We start from the raw sequence: 20,419 nt of genomic DNA, 5'->3' as shown, positions 1-20,419 counted from the left end.
GAGATGTCATGCTAATATGTCATGTGCTACAGTAGGACTTACTACTATGATACCCATTAAAACAAGTAATTCGAATAATAGAAGCCTACTTCGCTGGAACGATTCATTTCAAACGTATACAGCGGGTGTGTGCTTGTAAGTTTTTGTGTTTGCGCTCGCACGCTGACTCGCTAAGCCTTTCCCTACGCATATTCATTTCTGGAGCATTTCTTTATCCACTCTGGTTGGATGGTGTATTGTACTTCTGCTATATCATAACAATACATTTGAATCTAATCTCGTTTTGAGATCAGTCGCAAATCGCTTCCTGTTGAATGGATCGATTTGAGTGCAATGCCGACTCCACTTTCCCTTGTTTACGCTCGTCGTCACAGCCTAGAATATGACACACCCACTGATGCAGGGTTCCCACGGTACCTGGAAAACATTTTTTCATTTTCCAGGTATGGAAACTGAGCAAAAGTGACCAATTACATGGAAATAGAAACAGTTGTCCTGGAAAATTGTATTGGATGATGTGTAATAAAATTTAACTATTGAGCACAGAATTAACATGAGTTTATAAAAACCCTTTACATGTGAACAGCTTTTACTGTAGATAGAAATGGATGATCCCATGTTGTAGAGCATGCTCTTGGCATCCTATATGGTATATTGGATGTTGGAATTTGATGCAGGCAACTTGGTGAGCCAAGGGAGCCTTGGCATCTACAGTGACACTTGAGTGAAACTTCTTATGCAAGTTTATCCTCAAATGTAAGTAGCTGTGTTTTAACTGTGTGGTAAACCTGGGTTTATCAACGTTAGTTAGTAAGCAGTGCAATCTTGCTAACTAGCTAGCCAACGTTCACTCTCATAACGAGCCAGTTAGCCAGTGCCAGGTACAGTAGCTAGCCAACGTTAGCTCTCATAACGAGCCAGTTAGCCAGCGCCAGGTACAGTAGCTAGCCAACGTTGGCTCTCATAACGAGCCAGTTAGCCAGCGCCAGGTACAGTAGCTACCAACGTTAGCTCTCATAACGAGCCAGTTAGCCAGTGCCAGGTACAGTAGCTAGCCAACGTTAGCTCTCATAACAAGGCAGTTAGCCAGCGCCAGGTACAGTAGCTACCAACGTTAGCTCTCATAACGAGCCAGTTAGCCAGCGCCAGGTACAGTAGCTAGCCAACGTTAGCTCTCATAACGAGCCAGTTAGCCAGCGCCAGGTACAGTAGCTAGCGAACGTTGGCTCTCATTACGAGCCAGTTAGCCAGCGCCAGGTACAGTAGCTACCAACGTTGGCTCTCATAACGAGGCAGTTAGCCAGCGCCAGGTAGAGTAGCTAGCCAACGTTAGCTCTCATAATGAGCCAGTTAGCCAGCGCCAGGTACAGTAGCTAGCCAACGTTAGCTCTCATAACGAGCCAGTTAGCCAGCGCCAGGTACAGTAGCTAGCCAATGTTAGCTCTCATAACGAGCCAGTTAGCCAGCGCCAGGTACAGTAGTTAGCCAACGTTAGCTCTCATAACGAGCCAGTTAGCCAGCGCCAGGTACAGTAGCTAGCCAACGTTAGCTCTCATAACGAGCCAGTTAGCCAGCGCCAGGTACAGTAGCTAGCCAACGTTAGCTCTCATAACGAGCCAGTTAGCCAGCGCCAGGTACAGTAGCTACCAACGTTAGCTCTCATAACGATAGCCAGTTAGCCAGCGCCGGGTACAGTAGCTAGCCAACGTTAGCTCTCATAACGAGCCAGTTAGCCAGCGCCAGGTACAGTAGCTACCAACGTTAGCTCTCATAACGATAGCCAGTTAGCCAGCGCCAGGTACAGTAGTTGGGAGCATGTCTATGTTCCCCGGGTTCTATGTTCCCCGCTTTGATTGATTGAAAATGTTAGACCACCAGCCCTGATTCCAAACTCTAACCTTAACCAGTTCGAAACAGGGCCTAAGCTTAACCGTTCTAAACAAGGTGGACATTAATAATTAATAAAATAATAAAAATTTATAAAATTTTCAATCTATTAATCAATCAAAGCGGGGAACATAGAACCCGGGGAACATAGAACCCGGGGAACATAGGACCCGGGGAACATAGGGATGATCCCCAGTAGCTAGCCAACGTTAGCTCTCATAACGAGCCAGTTAGCCAGGAAGAGAAGAGGCCGCGAAGATGGAAGAGGAGGATGACCGAGGAAAAGGGAGAACAGTGGAGAGGAGTTGAGAAGAGTAGGAAGAGAAGACAGGAGCGGACACGAGACGGGAGGTGTGGAGAGAAGAGGACAGGATGAGATAGGAGAGGAGTGGAAGAGAGAACATATATCAATCCCAGTGCTCGTGTTCCAGTTCAATAAATTGTTGTTCATCTACAGCTTGTTGCATTATTTCATGCATTGATATTATCAATAAGACATAATCTCTAAGCATTTACAATGTAGGCTTGACTGGCACATCTTTTAAATCAAGTAAGTAGTCAGGTGTCCTAGGGGGTTGTGTGTGTGAGGGGAGCGGGGCGCGGATGGGGGCGGAAAACTTCAGGGGCCTATAGATCATCACTTAATATGGTACCTGGAAAATCAGGAGGTAGTATGGAAAGAAATGTCAAGGCAAGCGTGGGAACCCTGTGATGATGTCACGGTTCGCGAGGAAGAACCAAAAATGTTTCCGGTGCCAGCTGAGCACCGATTTGTCACGTTCTGAACCAATTAATCCCGGTGTGAACGGGCGGCCGGTGCGAGATTACGTTTCGGGAACCGGCTCTAGCGCGGAGCCCGGCCGGTGTGAAAGGCCTATCGGAGAGACGGGGACAGGGGTTAAAACATTCTTAGATAACAGACATCCTAACTAAACTAGACAGATTAAGCTAAGGGTCAGTCCCCGACCAGGTGTGATCAGGGTAGGTTGAAGGAGAAAAGATGGGTCTTAAGCGAGGATTTAAAGGCTTCGACACAGATAGGTAGCTGGGTGGGTGGGTAGTCTACCTGCTATTAGTCTCTGGAGACACAGAGACCCAGATAGGTAGCTGGGTGGGTGAGTAGTCTACCTGCTATTAGTCTCTGGAGACGCAGACACAAAATACCTAATGTAGGTGGCTCTGTGGGTGAGTAGTCTAGAGTCAGAGACCCTGTCTTCAGAACCTAACAAAGGACAGGCAGCCATTTTCCTATAATCAATTAATCAGTATAATAGTGATATGGGTGATAGGGTGCAGATCTTCTTTTGGCCACCCGATGGCAGTGTCTTATTTCTAAAGTACATTATTGCCAATGACATAATCCGTCGCTCAGTAGGATGGGCTCAACCAGTTACAGTTGGATGGATGCACCTCCATCTAAAGTAATTTACAAGTAAGCTAGCAATGCCTGTCATCGCCACCATTCCTCCCAGGTGTCAGGCTCCTCATTCAATTCCTTCATTTTGAGGACCATGTCTAAATATCATACTTGTGTGTTGGATCTCCAATACAATGAGATTGGCAGTGAACAAAACGAAGAGATGATGCATTTCTCCACCGTCTCTTAACACGATCCACTCTGGTTTAGAATTTGATTTTGGCCTTTTAGCTTATAGCCGCACGTTTTAAAAGTTGACTAGTTCATGATACCTGACCGGGTCAAGTTTATCTCTCTGAGCGGCTCATGAGGCCTTAGCCAGGAGATCCTCTCCCACCCTGGTCATTAGGTCCTTGTTAGGGGCTTGTCTGGTCATGGGATCAGGGTCAGGGTGACAGAATTGTGAATGGACGCAGAGGATCAGCTGGAAGGTTATTGACGGAGTGGAGCTCAATGCTGTCTGATGATTCACTTCCAAGAGAATCAAGAATCAGAATCAAGAGGTTTATTTGTCACATACATACCAGGGCATACAGTGAAATGCGGGTGGTCATGCCTGCATCGATTGTGCAATAATACAATAATAAAATAGACATAGAAAAAAAAAAAACGGGTAAGACACAAGATGTGCATGATAAAAATAGACATGCTAAGTTTCTGAGAAACTGGTTCCTATGTACACTACTATACACAATATACAATTTTAACTGTCATTATACTCAATGTATCTAATTGTATCTATATATTCCATAATAAACGGAATATTCTAGAATACACAAACGTTCAAATTTTTCGGCCTATTTATGAATCGCTTTCAAATAAACGCTAGATTATCGATAGTATATGTGTACGTCTGCACGCTAGAGACGCAAGCTGAAAATCGATTCTCTTATTTCCTCATCAGCGATCGCGCACAGACAGACCGATCACACATAGGGCAAAAGCTTATATCTCCGTGAAAACAGGTCTGATTATCCTAAGACTGGTAAAATAGATTCCTTACCGGAGATCAGATGTTATCCAAGAAGGGTATTCCAATTCCTGATTGCCATTCCAAAAATCAATCATTTTATTGATCCACAGCTACATACTGTAAACACATTATTACACGCTGTTCTGAGGGACCAGAATGACTGGGATCATCTCCGGTTACATGCGTGAGAAGTAAAATGTGGATTCCGGATTTTTTTTCTCATCATTTTCATTGAGTCCATTCCAAAAGGGTGCATTACCATCTGGGAGACTATAGGGGGCGCTTTTTTCCACATCTGAGCTCCTGATGGGGCTGGTTTCCCATCGGTAGACTCGGTTGATGAAATATGAATTCAGATCGCTAATAAAAATTTTAAAAACGCTAATTGTCGTACTGGGCATTCAGGGGGTGGCATGAACTAACGATATAACACGTCCGTGGCACTCAATCTTTCCATTATTTAAAGTGACATTTTGTTTAAAGTGGTTGTGGTGTGTGTGTGTGTGTGTGTGTGTGTGCTCATGTGTACTTGTGAGTGGAGAGTTCAGTGTTCTGATGGCCTGGGGGAAGAAGCTGAGCCGGAGTCTCTCTGTTCTCGTAGCGTGTGTATGTAGGCGCTTGCCTGACCGCAGCAGCTTGAACAGGCTGTTGTTGGGGTGGTGGGGGTCTTTCATTATTCTGCAGGCTCTGGATTTGCACCTCCTGTTATATAAGTCCTGCAGGGGTGGTAGTGCAATACCTGTAGACCCGAAGTACGCTCTGCTGAGCGCACCACTCTCTGGAGTGCCTTCCTGTCCTGTGCTGTTTCCAAACCAGGCAGTGGTGTTTCCAGTCAGAATGCTCTCTACAGCCCCGGAATAGAAGGAGTGGAGTATCTTCACAGATACTCTGAACTTCCTTAACTGTCTCAGGTGATGGAGGCGCTGTTTCGCCTTTTTCACCACAGAATCTGTAATGTGGACTCCCAGGTACTTGAAACTGCTCACCCTGTCCACGATAGCCCCGTTTATCCACAGTGGCGTGTGTGTCCCCTGCTGTATTCTCCTAAAATCAGCTCTTTGGTTTTACCAATGTTCACAAGTAGACTTGTTATTCATCAACCTCTTCCCGATAGCCTTCTCGTCATTGTTTTTTTTGTGTTTTTTTTATCTTTTTTTCCCCCTCCTTTTTCCGATTTTTCTCCCATCCCACTGTTAGTCGTTATGCCAATTCCCAACCCCCTTCCTGGTTGTTGCGCACCCCCCCCCCCTACTGTTGGTCCGGGAGGCCGGAGACTATCGCATGCTTTCCTCCGACACATGTGCAGCCAGCCGGCAGCCAGCCTGGCAGCGCAGACTCTCACTGGGAGAGTGTAACGTGTGGAAGGTCACACTACCTCCCTCCAGATCCTTCCCTCGCTGTGCAGGCGCCCCGACCGAACTGTAGGAGTCGCTGTTTACAACGACCAGGACCCACCCAGCCAAGCTGGTAGCAACGCAGAGAGCTGGGCTCGAACCCAGGGTCTCCTGCGTTGGTGGCGAGTGCCTTGCCCACTACACCACCTAGCCACCCTCGTCATTGTTAGAGATCAGCCCCACCACCACGTGTCGTCCGCAAACTTCACTATGGAGTTGGAGCTGAACCTGGCCATACAGTCATGTGTGTACAGTGAATACAGCAGGGGGCTCAGAACGCTGGGGGAACCCGATACTCGGGGTGATTTTGCTGGAGGTATGACCCCCCACCCTGACCGCCTGGCGCCTGTCACTTAGAAAGGCCAGGATCCAGGTGCTCATGGTGGAGCTCAGACCCAGATCGATCAGCTTGTCAACCAGTCTGGTGGGGACTATGGTGTTGAAAGCTGAACTATAGTCAATGAACAGCAATCTCACATAGCCCCCCTTCTGTCTGTCAAGGTGAGATAGGGTGTTGTGTAGTACTTGGGAGACCACGTCATCAGTGGACCTGTTTGTCCTATATGCGAACTGCAGTGGGTCCATGTTACTAGGGAGAAAGCCACAGATGTGGTCCTTGACCAGCCTCTCAAAGCATTTCATGACCACAGAGGTGCGTGCCACCGGTCTGTAGTAATTTAGGCCTGTATGTATATTCCATAGTAAAGTACAGTTGACAGCTGCGTTAACGTTACAATGCGTTGTGTTCACTCATAGTTAAAGACAGCCGAGGTTGAGTAGTTTCTTCTGATATCACTTTCAAACTCCAAGTGATTCGTTGCAATGTACGCGGAAATGCTGCGTTGTGTTGCAATGTACTACATGCTTTTGTCTGAGCGGGGCGAAAGGAAAGGCGCATTACCGTACTGGCGTGCGGTGACGAATGCGGAAGCATTCTTGCACTCTTCCGCTGGCAATAAGCTACACGCACCAGGGATAGATTGAGTAAGGTTGTAAACACAAGAGAAGTAGGAACCAAAATTAGTAACCATACACACATTCAAATATTGTTTGAATATTTAGCATGTAGAGTTGCCCCATCTTTATCAGATGAAAAGTTTATTTTAATGTATTACTTTATTTATTCAATTTTATTTATTTTTATTTATTATGCTCGACTATGCCCCCCACTGGTCGGTTGTAGGGAGGATAGAAGCTATGCATCACGTGTCTCCTCCGGTACACAAGGAGGCAGCCTGTGGCATCTTTTCATCTGCCAGCGCGGACTCTCAGTGGCGAGGTGTAACGCATGGGAGGCTCACACTACCCCCGCTACTTCCTGTCTCTGCTGTGCAGGCGTCCCCCAACCGACCTGTAGGAGTCGCTGTCCACAATGTCCAAATCCCCACCCATCGACTTCCACCCTCTAACTCTGCCAATTGAGTTAGTATGACGGCTGGCCCAAGCCGGAGGCAATGCTGACACCCGGATTCGAGACCGGAGTCTCTTGCATTGGTGACGAGCGCAATATCCGCTGCGCCACCCAGCCGCCTTTGTAATGTAATGTAAAAAAATAAAACATACTTTTTAGTACTAATTACATTTAAAATGCAGACCTACAAAGTACAAATCTTGCAGGTCCAACAATTTCAATTAGTACAGTGGTTCTCAAACTGTGGTATGCGTACCACTGGTGGTACTTGGTGGTACTGCTGGTGGTACTCGAAAAAATTTAATAAAAAAATATATATATAAATAAATTATTATTATTATTATACATTTTTTTTGCAGTCAGGCCACTGACCTTAGAAGCAGGCCAGGCCAGTGTTTCTAGTTGCGGTGGCGCGATAGTTAGATAACCTAAGTGGGGAACAACCAGGAGATCACTGTGACAGAGAGTAATGCAGTCTAAACAGTCATAAATCTTTATTTTTAGATTTTTTTGTAATGTCAGATAAAAAATGAAATACTCCCACTTTTCTGAAAATAGTTGTTGTTAAATCTGACATTACAAAAAATTAAAATCTGTCTTGCTGCTAATCATTGACACATGCCTAGCCTGTAATAATCCCCCATAGAAAAATTTACTTTGCATTTGATATATTGAAAATATTTTAGTTTTTGTGTTATTTTAACAATAATTTGTGATGCCATCACACAAACTGGCATTTAACACTTTGATTGCCCAACCCGAGTTTCCTCGGGTTTACCCCCCGCGGGTTGAATGCCCATAACGAGAATATTCGTTTTTTTTTTAATTATTATTATTAGCGATCTGAATTCATATTTCATCAACCGAGTCTACCGTTGGTAAATCAGCCACCCCAGGCGCTCAGATGTGAAAAAAGCGCCCCCTATCGTCTCCCAGATGGTAATTCACCCTTTTGGATTGGACTCAATGAAAATGAATGAGAAAAAAAAACCCGGACTCCACATTTTACTTCTCACTCATGTAACCGGGGTCGATCAGCTTCATGCTGGACCCTCAGAGCAGCGGGGATTATGTGTTTTACAGTATACGCGTGGGATCAATAAAAGGATCGATTTTCGGAATGGTGATCAGGAATTGGAATAATAATTGGATGGATACCATCTGATCTCAGGTAAGGAATCTATTTTACCAGTCTTAGGATAATCAGACCCGTTTTCACGGAGATATAAGCTTTTCCCCTATAATGTGATATGGCTGTTTGACTCTAAGAGCGATCAGGAACTGAGAGAATCGATTTCAGCGCGCGGCACCATCGTGCACACGTACACATATACTATCGATAATCTAGCGTTTATTTGAAAACGATTCATAAATAGGCCGAAAAATGACAACGTTCTAGAATATTCCAGTAAAGGGCGATTATCATGGCATCTCTTCTTTTTTCCGTGAAAACTAGGGCTTTTCAAAATGCTATCAAACGGAAATGAACCGATAAAAAAACAATCCGCTTCGACAATGTTGACTGGAAATGGGTCATTGATAATGCGACGGGCAGATTAGACACATAGCCATAATTGAATGCTAACATTGAAGTGGATGTGGGCATTCAAGCACTAAATGAGCGCCCCCTGCTCGGCACTGAAAGTGTTAAAGGGTTACAATTAGAAAATGTATTGAATGTGTTTTTTTTTATTATTATTATTTTTTCAATAATTTGTGATGCCCATCACAAACACTGGAATTTAAAGGCTAAAAATTAAGAAATTCCTGCACCAGAATGCAGGAAATTAAGTCTTTGTAACAAAATTATTCCTGGTGGGGGACCCCCACTTAGAAAGTGGCCTGACTGGGGCTATATTTCACACTATATTTCCCCAATGGACAACAACTGTGTGTGTGTGTGACTGTGTGTGACTGTGTGTCAATTGCTTGCTGAGGGAGAGAATTAAGTACATTTGCTGAAATACAGTTGTTCTTAATTTTCTCACTTGCTATGTGAGAATTTTAGTTATTATGTGCAATGCCCCTTGCATTGTATGCGTTGTGTGGAAGAGTTTGCTAGTTCTAGTGCTACCCCCTTGTACATTGTGGCTGTGTCTGACAAAAGTTAACAATAAATAATGGTATTAGGAATACATTTGCCTCCTGCGTGAACTGTGCATAGCTGAATAGACTGTATTTTAACGTCAGCCATATGGTGGTACTTGGAGAGCCAGCTACGTTCTCGGGTGGTACTTGGTGTAAAAAGTTTGAGAACCACTGAATTAGTATATTTGTTTCTCTGGCCGAACTAACGCTAACGTTATTAACTTATTAATCCTGCGGTACTTAAAGTACATTTCAAAGTAGAAACTTTTTGACTTTTACTCAAGTGTGTTTTTAGCCAGATACTCTGACTTTTACTTGAGTACGATTTTGAGACGGTACCCATACTTTCACTTAAGTAATTTCTGGGTACCTTTTCCACCCCTGGGCCCATGTGAAACCATGTTGTGTTTGTCTCAACAGAATGCCCAGGTTCCTCCTGCAAGCCTAGCGGCGGCGCAGGACCAGCTGAGAGACGTGAGTGACCTAAGCCTTTAACCCTTTCACTGCCACACGACAGAAGGTTAACCCTTTACTATCACACAACCGACGGTCGGGGCGCCTCAATGGCCCCCCGACCCCAAGCCCGGTGGCCCGGCGACCAGACCGCCCAGGCCATGGCGGCCGAGGGCCCCAGGAAACCCCACCCCACCCATACCGATCCCACAACACGCAAGATCCCCCTCTCCCGGGTCGAACCGTCGGAACGATGGCCCCCTCCCCCCGACATTCCCCCCCACTGAACTCAGCCTGCCCACCTCTGTACCTCCCATGTCACCGATATCACTATATACATGTATGCTAACATGACTTAAAAAATTAAACTGACAACACGATAAGAAAAAATTAAATTAAATGAAAATAAAATAAGCTATATGGTTAGCACTTTTTGCCCCCATTGGCATTTTGGAGGGGAATCGGCTCTCCTATTGGAGAAGGCCCCCCCCCCCCTAGTGACGGAGATACCCCCAATGGAGATTCTCCAAGCCTCTCATGTCCAACATTTTGAATTCTTGTCCTTCACAAATGTCCATGTGCACATTTAAAGCAACTGCTATTCTAATATAACTCGGATTCTAACATAACTCAAAGAAAAAAGACAACATTTGGCGCTCACATGGTGTTAGAGGATCTTAGTCGTATCCCTCTGTTCCCCGTTGGAAGGGTGAGGAGTAATCGCTCTCCTAGTGGCGAAATGCGCACTATATAAGTCCAACATTCGTTCTGTGGACGGCCTCAGAGCTCCCGGTCAATGTTCTGAATTTGGCTTTCTTATGCACATGTTCATTTGTATTGTGTGTCACATGTAATCCTGTAGTTCCTTCATACCAGTCCATCGTGTATTATTCCCCAATATGTTTCCTAATCAGTGTGTCCCTTTTTTTTTTAAATACATTTCAAATCGTTTGTCTATAACGTGTGTATTGTAAATCATAGTGTTAATTATTCTAAATTCTGGTGTTATAGTTTTATACTACTTGGGGTAACTGTTCAATTATCTTTCCTCTGTTGTATCTATTCTCATCCCCAGGTCCCCCGTGTGTATGTTTGTATTGGGTGCTCTTCCACGTTGATTTTGTCTTGTATCTTTCCTTGGATCACTGTTTCCCTTCATGCCCCTTTCTCGTGTCCCTTTGTCGTTCTTCATAGTTGATCTGCTTTGAATACGTTCAGGTCCCCTCTTTTCCTCCTCGTCCTCATCTCTCGGTTCTGCGTCAGCGTAGGCACCTTCCATCCTCTCAGCGTCGTGTCCCTTCGCCGCCTCCTGCACGTTGTCGGGACCTGGTTCCTTTCTTTTTCTGAGTTTTCTTTATTTCTACATAGCTCCGATGCTTCATTGCCACCTCTGTTGGATTTTTCAGTGTTACATTGTATGCTCCACATTGCTCCTAATCCAATCTGCGTGGTGGCCTGGTTGCGTCTATACTTCCCACAAGCAAGTTGTCCTTCCGCGTTGCTCTGATTGGCCACTGACATGTGTGTGCGCCAATCGTGGGACGGCAAGTTCTGCGCCTAGTTCCGGGTCTAACAGCCTGCAAAATACCTAACGCCTAGTTTATCACTGGTTAAGCTTAGGCGACTCTTTCGAAGTTGGTTATGGTTAGAGTTTGGAATCGCAATTGCGGCCCGTAGTTTGAGAACCGCTGCTTTTAAAGGAACACGCCAACATTATGTTAAATGCATTTACCATCTTCTCCAGAGTCAGACAAGAAGATGGATACCAATTTCCTCTGTGTGCATTCAGTAGAAAGCTATCCGGCTGTAAACTAGCCTAGCTTAGCACAAATGTATGGAAATGGATACAGACCAGCTAGCCTAGCTTTTGGCCAAAAACACCTCTCCTGGCGCTTAAGCTACTCTAGTGGTATGTAGCCGCTTCCATTCATTTGTGCTAAGCTAAGTTAGCTTGTAGACGGATAGCTTTATACTGGACGGGACATTGGTATCTATCTTCTTGTCACTCACTGGAAAACTTTTAAGATTTGTCAGTTGTCCTCTTGATTGAATGTAGTGTTCTTTATCACGATTTTTCAAACATTTTTCAAACATTCATATGACATTCCTTAACAACGATCAATACCGTGTATACCCTACATGTCACAAGTGTAGGGTATACAAAGTTAAATCATGTAAATCAGGTTTATGTATGTGTAAATAAAACCATGAAATTACATTGGAATACTTTACCATGTTCCATAAGTAATATTATATTACCACATTAAGAGGTTATGGGAGGGTTTGTCAACTCCATCAGCTTACAACTCTTGATGGAGTTGACACAGGGCTTTCGTTTTCATGTGAAATATGTATTGTACACTGCAGCCATGTTGTTTTTCCTTAGTTGCTAGCTGCCTCAATAACATCACTAAAATGCCTAAATTCAATCCAAAAGTCTTGACTAAGATCATCATTATTGGGAAGACGGTGTCGCCACACACAACTTTATTTAACAGATTGCAGAATGGGTACAATACAGTACAGCTCAATTACACACAATTGTTAACACTTTCCGTGCCGGCCGTGTTTTCCTATTTACCCCCTTGAATGCCGCCACCCACTTCAATGATATAGCACTCGCATTTGTGAACGCATAATCCATGTCTTAAATTATGGCTATGTGTCTAATCTGGCCGTCGCTTATCAATGACTTGTTTGCAGTCAACATTGTCGAAACTGATTGTTTTTTAATCGGTTCATTTCCGTTTTATACCATTTCGAAAATTGCTAGTTTTTTTTAAGTTTCAGGAAAATATAAATATTCTATGGAATATTCTGGAATACACAAAAAACTGTAATTTTTCGGCCTATTTATGAATAGTTTTCAAATAAACACTAGATTATCGATAGTATATGTGTACTTATGCACGCTAGAGAAACGAGCTGAAAAATTGATTCTCTCATTTCCTGATCAGCACACACGCACGCACACACACACACATAGGGCAAACGTTGATATCTCTGTGAAAAAAATTCTGATTATCCTAAGACTGGTAAAATAGATTCCTTACCTCAGATTAGATGTTCTCCAAAAAGATTATTCCAATTCCTGATCGCCATTCCAAATATCGATCGCGTTTATTGTTCCAACGCTGCATACTGGAAATATGTATTCCACGCTGTTCTGATGGTCCACAATGAATCCGATCCTCTCGGGTGGCTTGCGCGAGAAGTAAAATGAGGAAGCTGGATTCCCCCCCATGTGTTTTCATGCAATCCATTACAAAGGTAATGCAGTACCACAGGGAGACGATAGGGGGCGGTATTTTCCCAATGGAGCTCAGAGTTTGCAGCACTAACGTGAGACTAGATTGATGAAATATGAATTCAAATCGCTAATAAAAAAACAAACGACATATCGCGTCGTTGGCAATGAACGGTCGGCATGAACAAACGACATATAGCGTTGTTGGCATTGAAAGTGTTAAGGGGATGCAGACCAGAGAAAGACGTTTGTCTTGTTTACTTCAGGGTCCCCCATTTTCAATTCATGGTGACATTTATGACATACACAACATACATGAGTCTGACATCATGACATTTATGGCATAGGGACATACATGACATAAATACAGGTATATAGTACTGTTACATTTGTGACATATACGATATGTAAATATACAGTACTGTTACCCATAGATCCTGACAGAGAATATATACATATGATGGGGAGGAGACTGTACATTAGGAGGGGGTGTGTGGGTGGGAGAAAAAATATACATACGGTGGGGAGAGAATATACATATGGTGGGGAGGAGACTGTCTATTAGGAGGGGGTGGGGGGGTTGGACATTTACGGTGGCCAGTTTAGAATTGCAGCCTCCTGTAGGTGCTCTTTAACACATCCACCGCCTGAAACGCTGTTCAGCGTTATTGCCCGCCATGCGTTGACCGCCAGACCTCGCTGTACAGCGTTATTGAGATCATATTTAATTTTTTCGCCATGGCATTCATAATTCAGCCACCCAGCCTCTGGTGATCCAGTGGGACCCTGCACAATATTGCAACGCCTCAATACCGCCGCCTGGTGGATGATCGGGCGAGTTACATTCAAGTCAAACCGGAAGTGGAAATCGGTGCATCTGGGAAATCCGTCCGGCAGTCACATCTCGTTACCGTACTCCAGACAAACACTGGCGTGCATATGGATCGCTGCCATAACTCAATAATCGATATGATTTCGGCGTTTATTGCGCCATACAAACCGGAAATGGATCTAGGAGTTCGACGTCAAATAAGTGGGATATCTTTCCTCCAGTCTCGTCGGCGAACGGTAAGAGGACACTAACGTTATTTTCAGCCGATTGTCCATTTCTTTATTTACAAACCATCTGTGCCCAGGTATGGACTTCAGGGTCATGTTGAGGGATATTCATTTTTTTTTTTTTTACATATTATGAAAGTACAGATTCATACCTTCAAAATAAGCCATCACTTGAACATTTTGGTGGGATACTTTGCAAGCTACTTCCTATGATTCATGGTGATTATCACAAAACGTATTCAGAGATAATAGCCTTCAAGAGACGAGCAGGCTATTCAGTGACAATAGTGAAACAACTACAACACTACCCAGAAGTCATTGTAATCCATGGCCCCCCTCTCTCTAGGGCAATTAACACCTGGCAGCTTTCCAGTCTGAGGCTCTTTGTTATTAAAATGAGTCTGGTGACTGGTAGTGGTAGTGAAAGGGACCCTGATAATAAACAAGAAACTTAATCAAGTTTCAAGATTTTATTAGCATTTAAAATAACACGAGATAAAAATAGACATGCTAAAGTCAATGTTCAATGTTCTGATGGCCTCTCCAGAAGCATTTAGATGTAAATACATGTAGTGTGGTAGTGAAAGACACAACAACTAGGTTAACCTTCTGTAGTCTGGTAGTGAAAGGTTAACCTTCTGTAGTGTGGTAGTGAAAGGGTTAACCTTCTGTAGTGTGGTAGTGAAAGGTTAACCTTCTGTAGTGTGGTAGTGAAAGGTTAACCTTCTGTAGTGTGGTAGTGAAAGGGTTAACCTTCTGTAGTGTAGTTGACTTGCCGTGGAATCGCCTCACAGCAAACACCGAATATGCTGCACTTGCGTGGAGCCAAGAAGTACATGGGCCCTGGTTGAAGGGGGTCTGATGGGTAGTGCACCTGCAATAAATGAATAAGGATTTTAGAAAGAAAAAAAAGGGAGCAATGCAGTAGTTATAACAATTATAACATGATGTTGTGAAAGAGGGCTTGGTATGTAGTCACCTTTTGAGCGTAGTCGAAACTGTAATGCATTGTCAAGGGCTTGCTTGCCGGTGGCACATGACCACCCAGAGAAAGACCATCACCGATCTCCTTGGCGGCTTTAAGCATGCCCTTGTAGGCAGCCCGCTCTGAGGTTACATGCGCCAGATGTTGTTCCTGCTGCTTCAGCTTTGCAGACTTCTCAGCCTCTGGCAGATTGGCACTTTTGAAAATCTGAAAAAAAAAAGTTAAGTAAATGATGATTAATATTAATAATAATAAACTGTATTTGTATAACACTTTTCATACAGAAGTTGCAGTTCAAAGTTCATAACACTGTGATGTTCACTAACCAGATAATTGTTCTTCTGACACACCCAGCAAAGATCAGACATTGGTTTGATTGCTCTGATATGACTCAGTAATTGCCTCCAGAGGGACTTAAATGTGGACAGGCCCACTGCTCGCTGGTCTGAAAGATTAATAAGAACACATGTTAGCACAATGTCATTCATTTTCAAGCTTTGTTTTTATTTGACAAAGACCTATTTGACCTATTTCTTTGACAAAGATTTGCTTACACCTACCAACTGGCATTGCCTTGGTATATAAACGCCACACAGATGCCTTCGTGACGCAAGATGGTAACAGCTGACCGGTAAAGTTCTTTTGGTGTGCCTGGCGTCCAGGGAGGTGAACAGCATGATCTTCTGCATAATTCAACACAAATTGAACTACTTTTTCGATATCTTCATATTTTATGCAATGCTTGTTGTTGTGTGGTGATCGCTTTTTTGTGCGAAGACACATGCCATTTTCTGACATGTGTTTGCTTATTGCAATCAAGCGATCCTTACCTATTCTTGGGAGAGAAGAGGGGGGGGGGGAGACAGAGAGAGAGATAGTTAGATCATCATCATCACAAGTACCGGTACCTGTCTGTACCACACCCAGTCTACATGATTGTGGAGACAGAGACAGAGAAGTTAGATCATCATCATCATCAATCATCATCATCACAAGTACCGGTACCTGTCTGTACCACACCCAGTCTACATGATTGTGGAGACAGAGAGAGATAGTTAGATCATCATCATCAATCATCATCATCATCACAAGTACCGGTACCTGTCTGTACCACACCCAGTCTACATGATTGTGGAGACAGAGAGAGATAGTTAGATCATCATCATCAATCATCATCATCATCACAAGTACCGGTACCTGTCAAGTACCGGTACTTTATACTATACTATGCTACTATACTCTACTATAATGTACTATAATTAGTTTTAATAAAATGGGGGACCCTGATAATAAACAAGACTAATCAAGTTTCAAGATTTTATTATCATTTAAAAAAAAATAGGCATGATGTACTATTAGTTTTAAATAGACAATAATAATAACTTACCCGTGGATGAAGAGGAAAGCTTCACGGCAGATTTGTATCGCCCCGAAGAAATAGTTTGTGTAAGCACGTTGTCTTTTTTTGGAAAACGATTTATTTCCGATAGTCCATTCTGACTTTCGACCAAAAGCCTGGAGCTGCGCCATAATAATCAAGTCTTTATGATCCTCTTCGAGAGCCGCTATCTCAAAACGCCTTGTGTAAACTTCATCACGGTCCAATTTTGTGATACATGACCGCCGATTAAGAATGTCATTTTCTTTATCAACCTGGACGCATTTACAAGTAAATCGCAAAAGTCTTTCCATTTGGCGTTCGTGGTTCTCGTCAGATTCAACTTCCACAACGCACATTACGTGTTCTACCTTGTCTCCAAATCCGTTAGGTGTGTTGTCACCATCATCAGATTCTGGCTCTGCCTCGTCTTCAAATCCGTTAGTTTTGTCACCATCACCACCATCACCATCATTTTCTGGCTCTGCCTCGTCTTCAATAGTGTTGTCACCATCATCATCATCTGCCTCTAACTCGTCACAACTGTCTTCTTCTTCTGAACCAGAATCTGAGTTTCTTTTTGGATTTTTCTTCTGCGGAAAGAAATCCGTGATGAATGTTCCTAAAGCGCGTTCGTCTTCAACACAGTGTGCTCCGAAGTGAGCAAACCGGTTTAATGCCTCGGCAAGTGCCCTCGCTGTGGGTTGCTGACTGGGTTCCATGGTGACTGGCAAACATGCACTGCCCTGCTCTCTGTTTAATACTCACCGATCAATGGCATCAACTTAATGACGTCACCGCCTGACCAATAAGCATTTAGATGTAAATACATGTAGTGTGGTAGTGAAAGACACAACAACTAGGTTAACCTTCTGTAGTGTGGTAGTGAAAGGTTAACCTTCTGTAGTGTGGTAGTGACGGATAAAAAAACGGATAAATAGTTTTTTTCACCATATTTCTAATATTTATTTTGGCTAAATACCAATTATAAATATCTCGACGAATTACCTCTGAATATGAATCAAAAAAAAATATTAAAGATTCGCTCACTAGTTCTACCAGAAACGGAGTTGAGGCGAAGCATTACTAAGCTTCTGTAGTGTGGCAGTGAAAGGGTTAACGCGCCCTCATCGCGCCGCAGCGTAGTTTACATCAGGGCCCCCACAATAATGAAAAAGCCGATGAAAAAGCCATTTTTTATCACTCCGTTTCCGTATTAAATTAATTTACTTTTAGCCATTAGGTTGGAAAAAATGCACCCTACCGAAATTCGTTCGCTCATAAAATTCGAACTGTGTTTTAATGGTTTTTAATTAAGTTAAAACACACGTTTTATAAAGGCCGTAAAGGCCTCTTTTTTTTAATCTTTTTTTTAGACACTGCGTTACGTTGCTTATAAATCATCTGAACTTATAACATTAAGATAGTGTATTAATAGTGTGTTATTCTAAAGCTAATGACGTCTGTGTGTTAACACCTATTAAGTACAGTACTTAACCCCTGTGGACAGGCCCCACAGCCCGCGCGTGTAGTTTTTTCTCCTCACTTGGAAGAAAATTTGTGGAACTATTATAACAATAATTACCTCATTTACAAGTTGTATTTAAGTTTGCAACTAAGGGCAAATAAGGGAACACATCAATGACAATTCAAATATGTAAAAAAAATCAAGATATCGATTTTTAGGATTTTCTAAACAGCAAGACATTTTCTTCATTTCAGAGCACCTCCCCCTTTGCGGATCAAATCGGGTTTGGTCACGGCGAGTCACTGATCAATAAATCAACCCATACTACATAAAGCAGTTAGTGACGATCAAGACATTTGAATTTTTTAATATAGCGTGTCTAGGGAAGACACGCCAATCGATAATCTATATATGCGTTTAGGCCTATAAATCACGTTCTAGAAATTACTGCAGAAAACGTTAAAAACATACTTATATTCTAGAAGGTATTTTTGTATGAATGTATGAATGAAAAAATATAACGTTCCCACATCCTGAACGATAGATAATCGATGTTGAATGGGCCATAGTAATGTCAATATAGCAATCAAATGTAAAAAGTTATAGCCCTGCAAAGAAGGTGAGCCACTCCATATGGTTATAGTGCTGGCAGAGAGGGGCATGATGTGGTTTTGATGTGGGTAGGGAATGGGATTCACATCTTTTTACGGCTCTGGGTAGGGCATTCCACATTGTTGTGGCATAATTGCGAAATGTGTTTAGTCCCTTGTTTGTGCCGAATCTGGGTTGCACACTGTGACCTCGGTGATATCAACAACATTGTTTATATTAATATCAACACAAGTGGAACTTACCAGACCATGTGTTGTACTGCTGCATTCTTAACACTTTGAGAGCCAGTCCATGTTTTCCTTTTTACCCCCTTGAATGCCCAAATCCACTCCAATGTTAACTTAATATCGCCTAATCTATGTTTTAAATTATGGCTATGTGTCTAATCTGCCCGTCGCTTATCAAAGACTCATTTTCCAGTCAACATTGTCATGGTAGATTGTTTTTTTATCGCTTCATTTCCGTTTGATAGCATTTTGAAAATCACTCGTTTTCGCGGAAAAAACAACCCATTATGATAATCGCCTTTTACTGGAATATTCTAGAACGTTGTCATTTGTCTGCCTATTTATGAATCGTTTTCAAATAAACGCTAGATGATCGATAGTATATGTGTGCGCACGCATGCTCGTGCCTCGTGCTGATAATCGCTGCTCTTATTTCCTATCACATATAGGGGAAACGCTTATATATCCGTGAAAACGAGTCTGATTATCCTAAGACTGATAACATAGATTCCTTACCTGAGGTTGGATGGTATCCAAATGGATTATTCCAATTCCTGATCACCATTCGAAAAAATCGATAATTGTATTGATCCACCGTGTGTACAGTAGAACACATAATCCCCGCTGCTCTTCAGGCTCCGGAGTGATGCCGGCCGATGCCGGCTGCGTGAGTGAGACGTAAAATGTGGAGTCAGAAATCCATTCTCCCATTCACTTTCATTGAGTCCAATCCAAAAGGGTGATTTACCATCTGGGAGACGATAGGGGGTGCTTTTTTCACATCTGAGAGCCTGGGGTGACTGGATATCCAACGGTAGGCTCGCTTGATGCAATATGATTTCAGATCGCTAATAAAAAAAAAATATATATATATATATATATATATATATTCTCAGGCGTGGGCATTCAACCCGCGGGGTGTAAACCCGAGAAATCTTGGGCGTGGCATCCAAAGTGTTAATACACCAGAAGTGGTAACGGGGGTCCTCTGGGATATAGCTGACCATACTTTTGCCTGATTTAACCAGCATTAGGAAAAAGTGTTGACAGAAACTGAGGACACAACTTTTGACAGTAGATTCATTTTCATTTGATTCATATATTTTCAAATTTGTAAGAGTTTTTAAACGTTTTTGGGCAGGTTGATATGGTGACCTCTTGCAGAGGACGGGTGCAACACCATGATTACTTTTCTCACTACAGAGCATACATTTTTAAGTATGTATCGGTAAAACTTGTCCCGTGTTTGCTTCCATTTCTGTGGACATGAATAAAGCATGGGTGTGTGTGTCCACCAGGTGCTGGAGAAGAACAGGCAGTGGCTGGTGTACGACCACCAGAGGGAGGCCCACGTGCAGTGGCTCGTGAGCCGGTCACAGGAGCTGGAGCAGCAGCTCAGCCAGGCTCTCCAGCCGCAAGCCAGCGCAGATGGTACTGGATATAATTATGGATGTTCGATGTTGGCTTTTTTACCGATATCCGATATACCGATATTGTCCAACTCTTAATTTCCGATACCGATATCAACCGATATATGCGGCGTTTCCCCCCCAAAAAACACAACATTATGCATACTTTTCACAATAAATAAAATAAGAATTTATTCTTACTTGCTTGCCTCGGTAAATAAATAAATAAATATATATTGAAAACAGATACCGATAATTTCCGATATTACATTTTAATGCCAATATCGGTAGGCCGATAATATCGCACATCCCTAATAATAATAATTATTACTATTACTATGATGTGATCATCAGAGTTCATTAACCGCTGGAAGTCATTGGATACAGTTTAAATACCATTTATTGTGGATA

At 43.0% G+C, this 20,419-nt stretch overlaps 1 protein-coding gene and 1 long non-coding RNA gene across 5 annotated transcripts in view; one reads left to right on the top strand and one right to left on the bottom strand.

Annotated features, from left to right (window-relative positions):
- The window catches only part of cep55l (centrosomal protein 55 like), a 71,366-nt gene that overhangs the window by 16,674 nt on the left and 34,273 nt on the right, over window positions 1–20,419 (top strand). For all 4 annotated transcript variants that reach the window (XM_084330666.1, XM_084330665.1, XM_084330663.1 and 1 more), the window contains exons 5-6: window positions 9,591–9,644; window positions 19,898–20,030. In XM_084330666.1, coding sequence (XP_084186792.1) covers window positions 9,591–9,644; window positions 19,898–20,030 — 187 coding nt within the window. The remainder of the gene's footprint in view (window positions 1–9,590; window positions 9,645–19,897; window positions 20,031–20,419) is intronic.
- LOC311241762 lies at window positions 14,701–15,616 on the bottom strand. The gene is made up of 4 exons (XR_014620572.1): window positions 15,475–15,616; window positions 15,241–15,359; window positions 14,909–15,121; window positions 14,701–14,803 (listed from the first exon to the last, which is right to left on the bottom strand). It is a non-coding gene; the product is annotated as an uncharacterized lncRNA (long non-coding RNA).

This window comes from Notolepis coatsorum, assembly GCF_963971535.1.
Source record: "Notolepis coatsorum genome assembly, chromosome: 15".
Taxonomy (NCBI): domain Eukaryota; kingdom Metazoa; phylum Chordata; class Actinopteri; order Aulopiformes; family Paralepididae; genus Notolepis; species Notolepis coatsorum.
The sequence above is the reverse complement of the archived record's forward strand: the minus strand, read 5'-3'. Positions and strand labels throughout refer to the sequence as shown.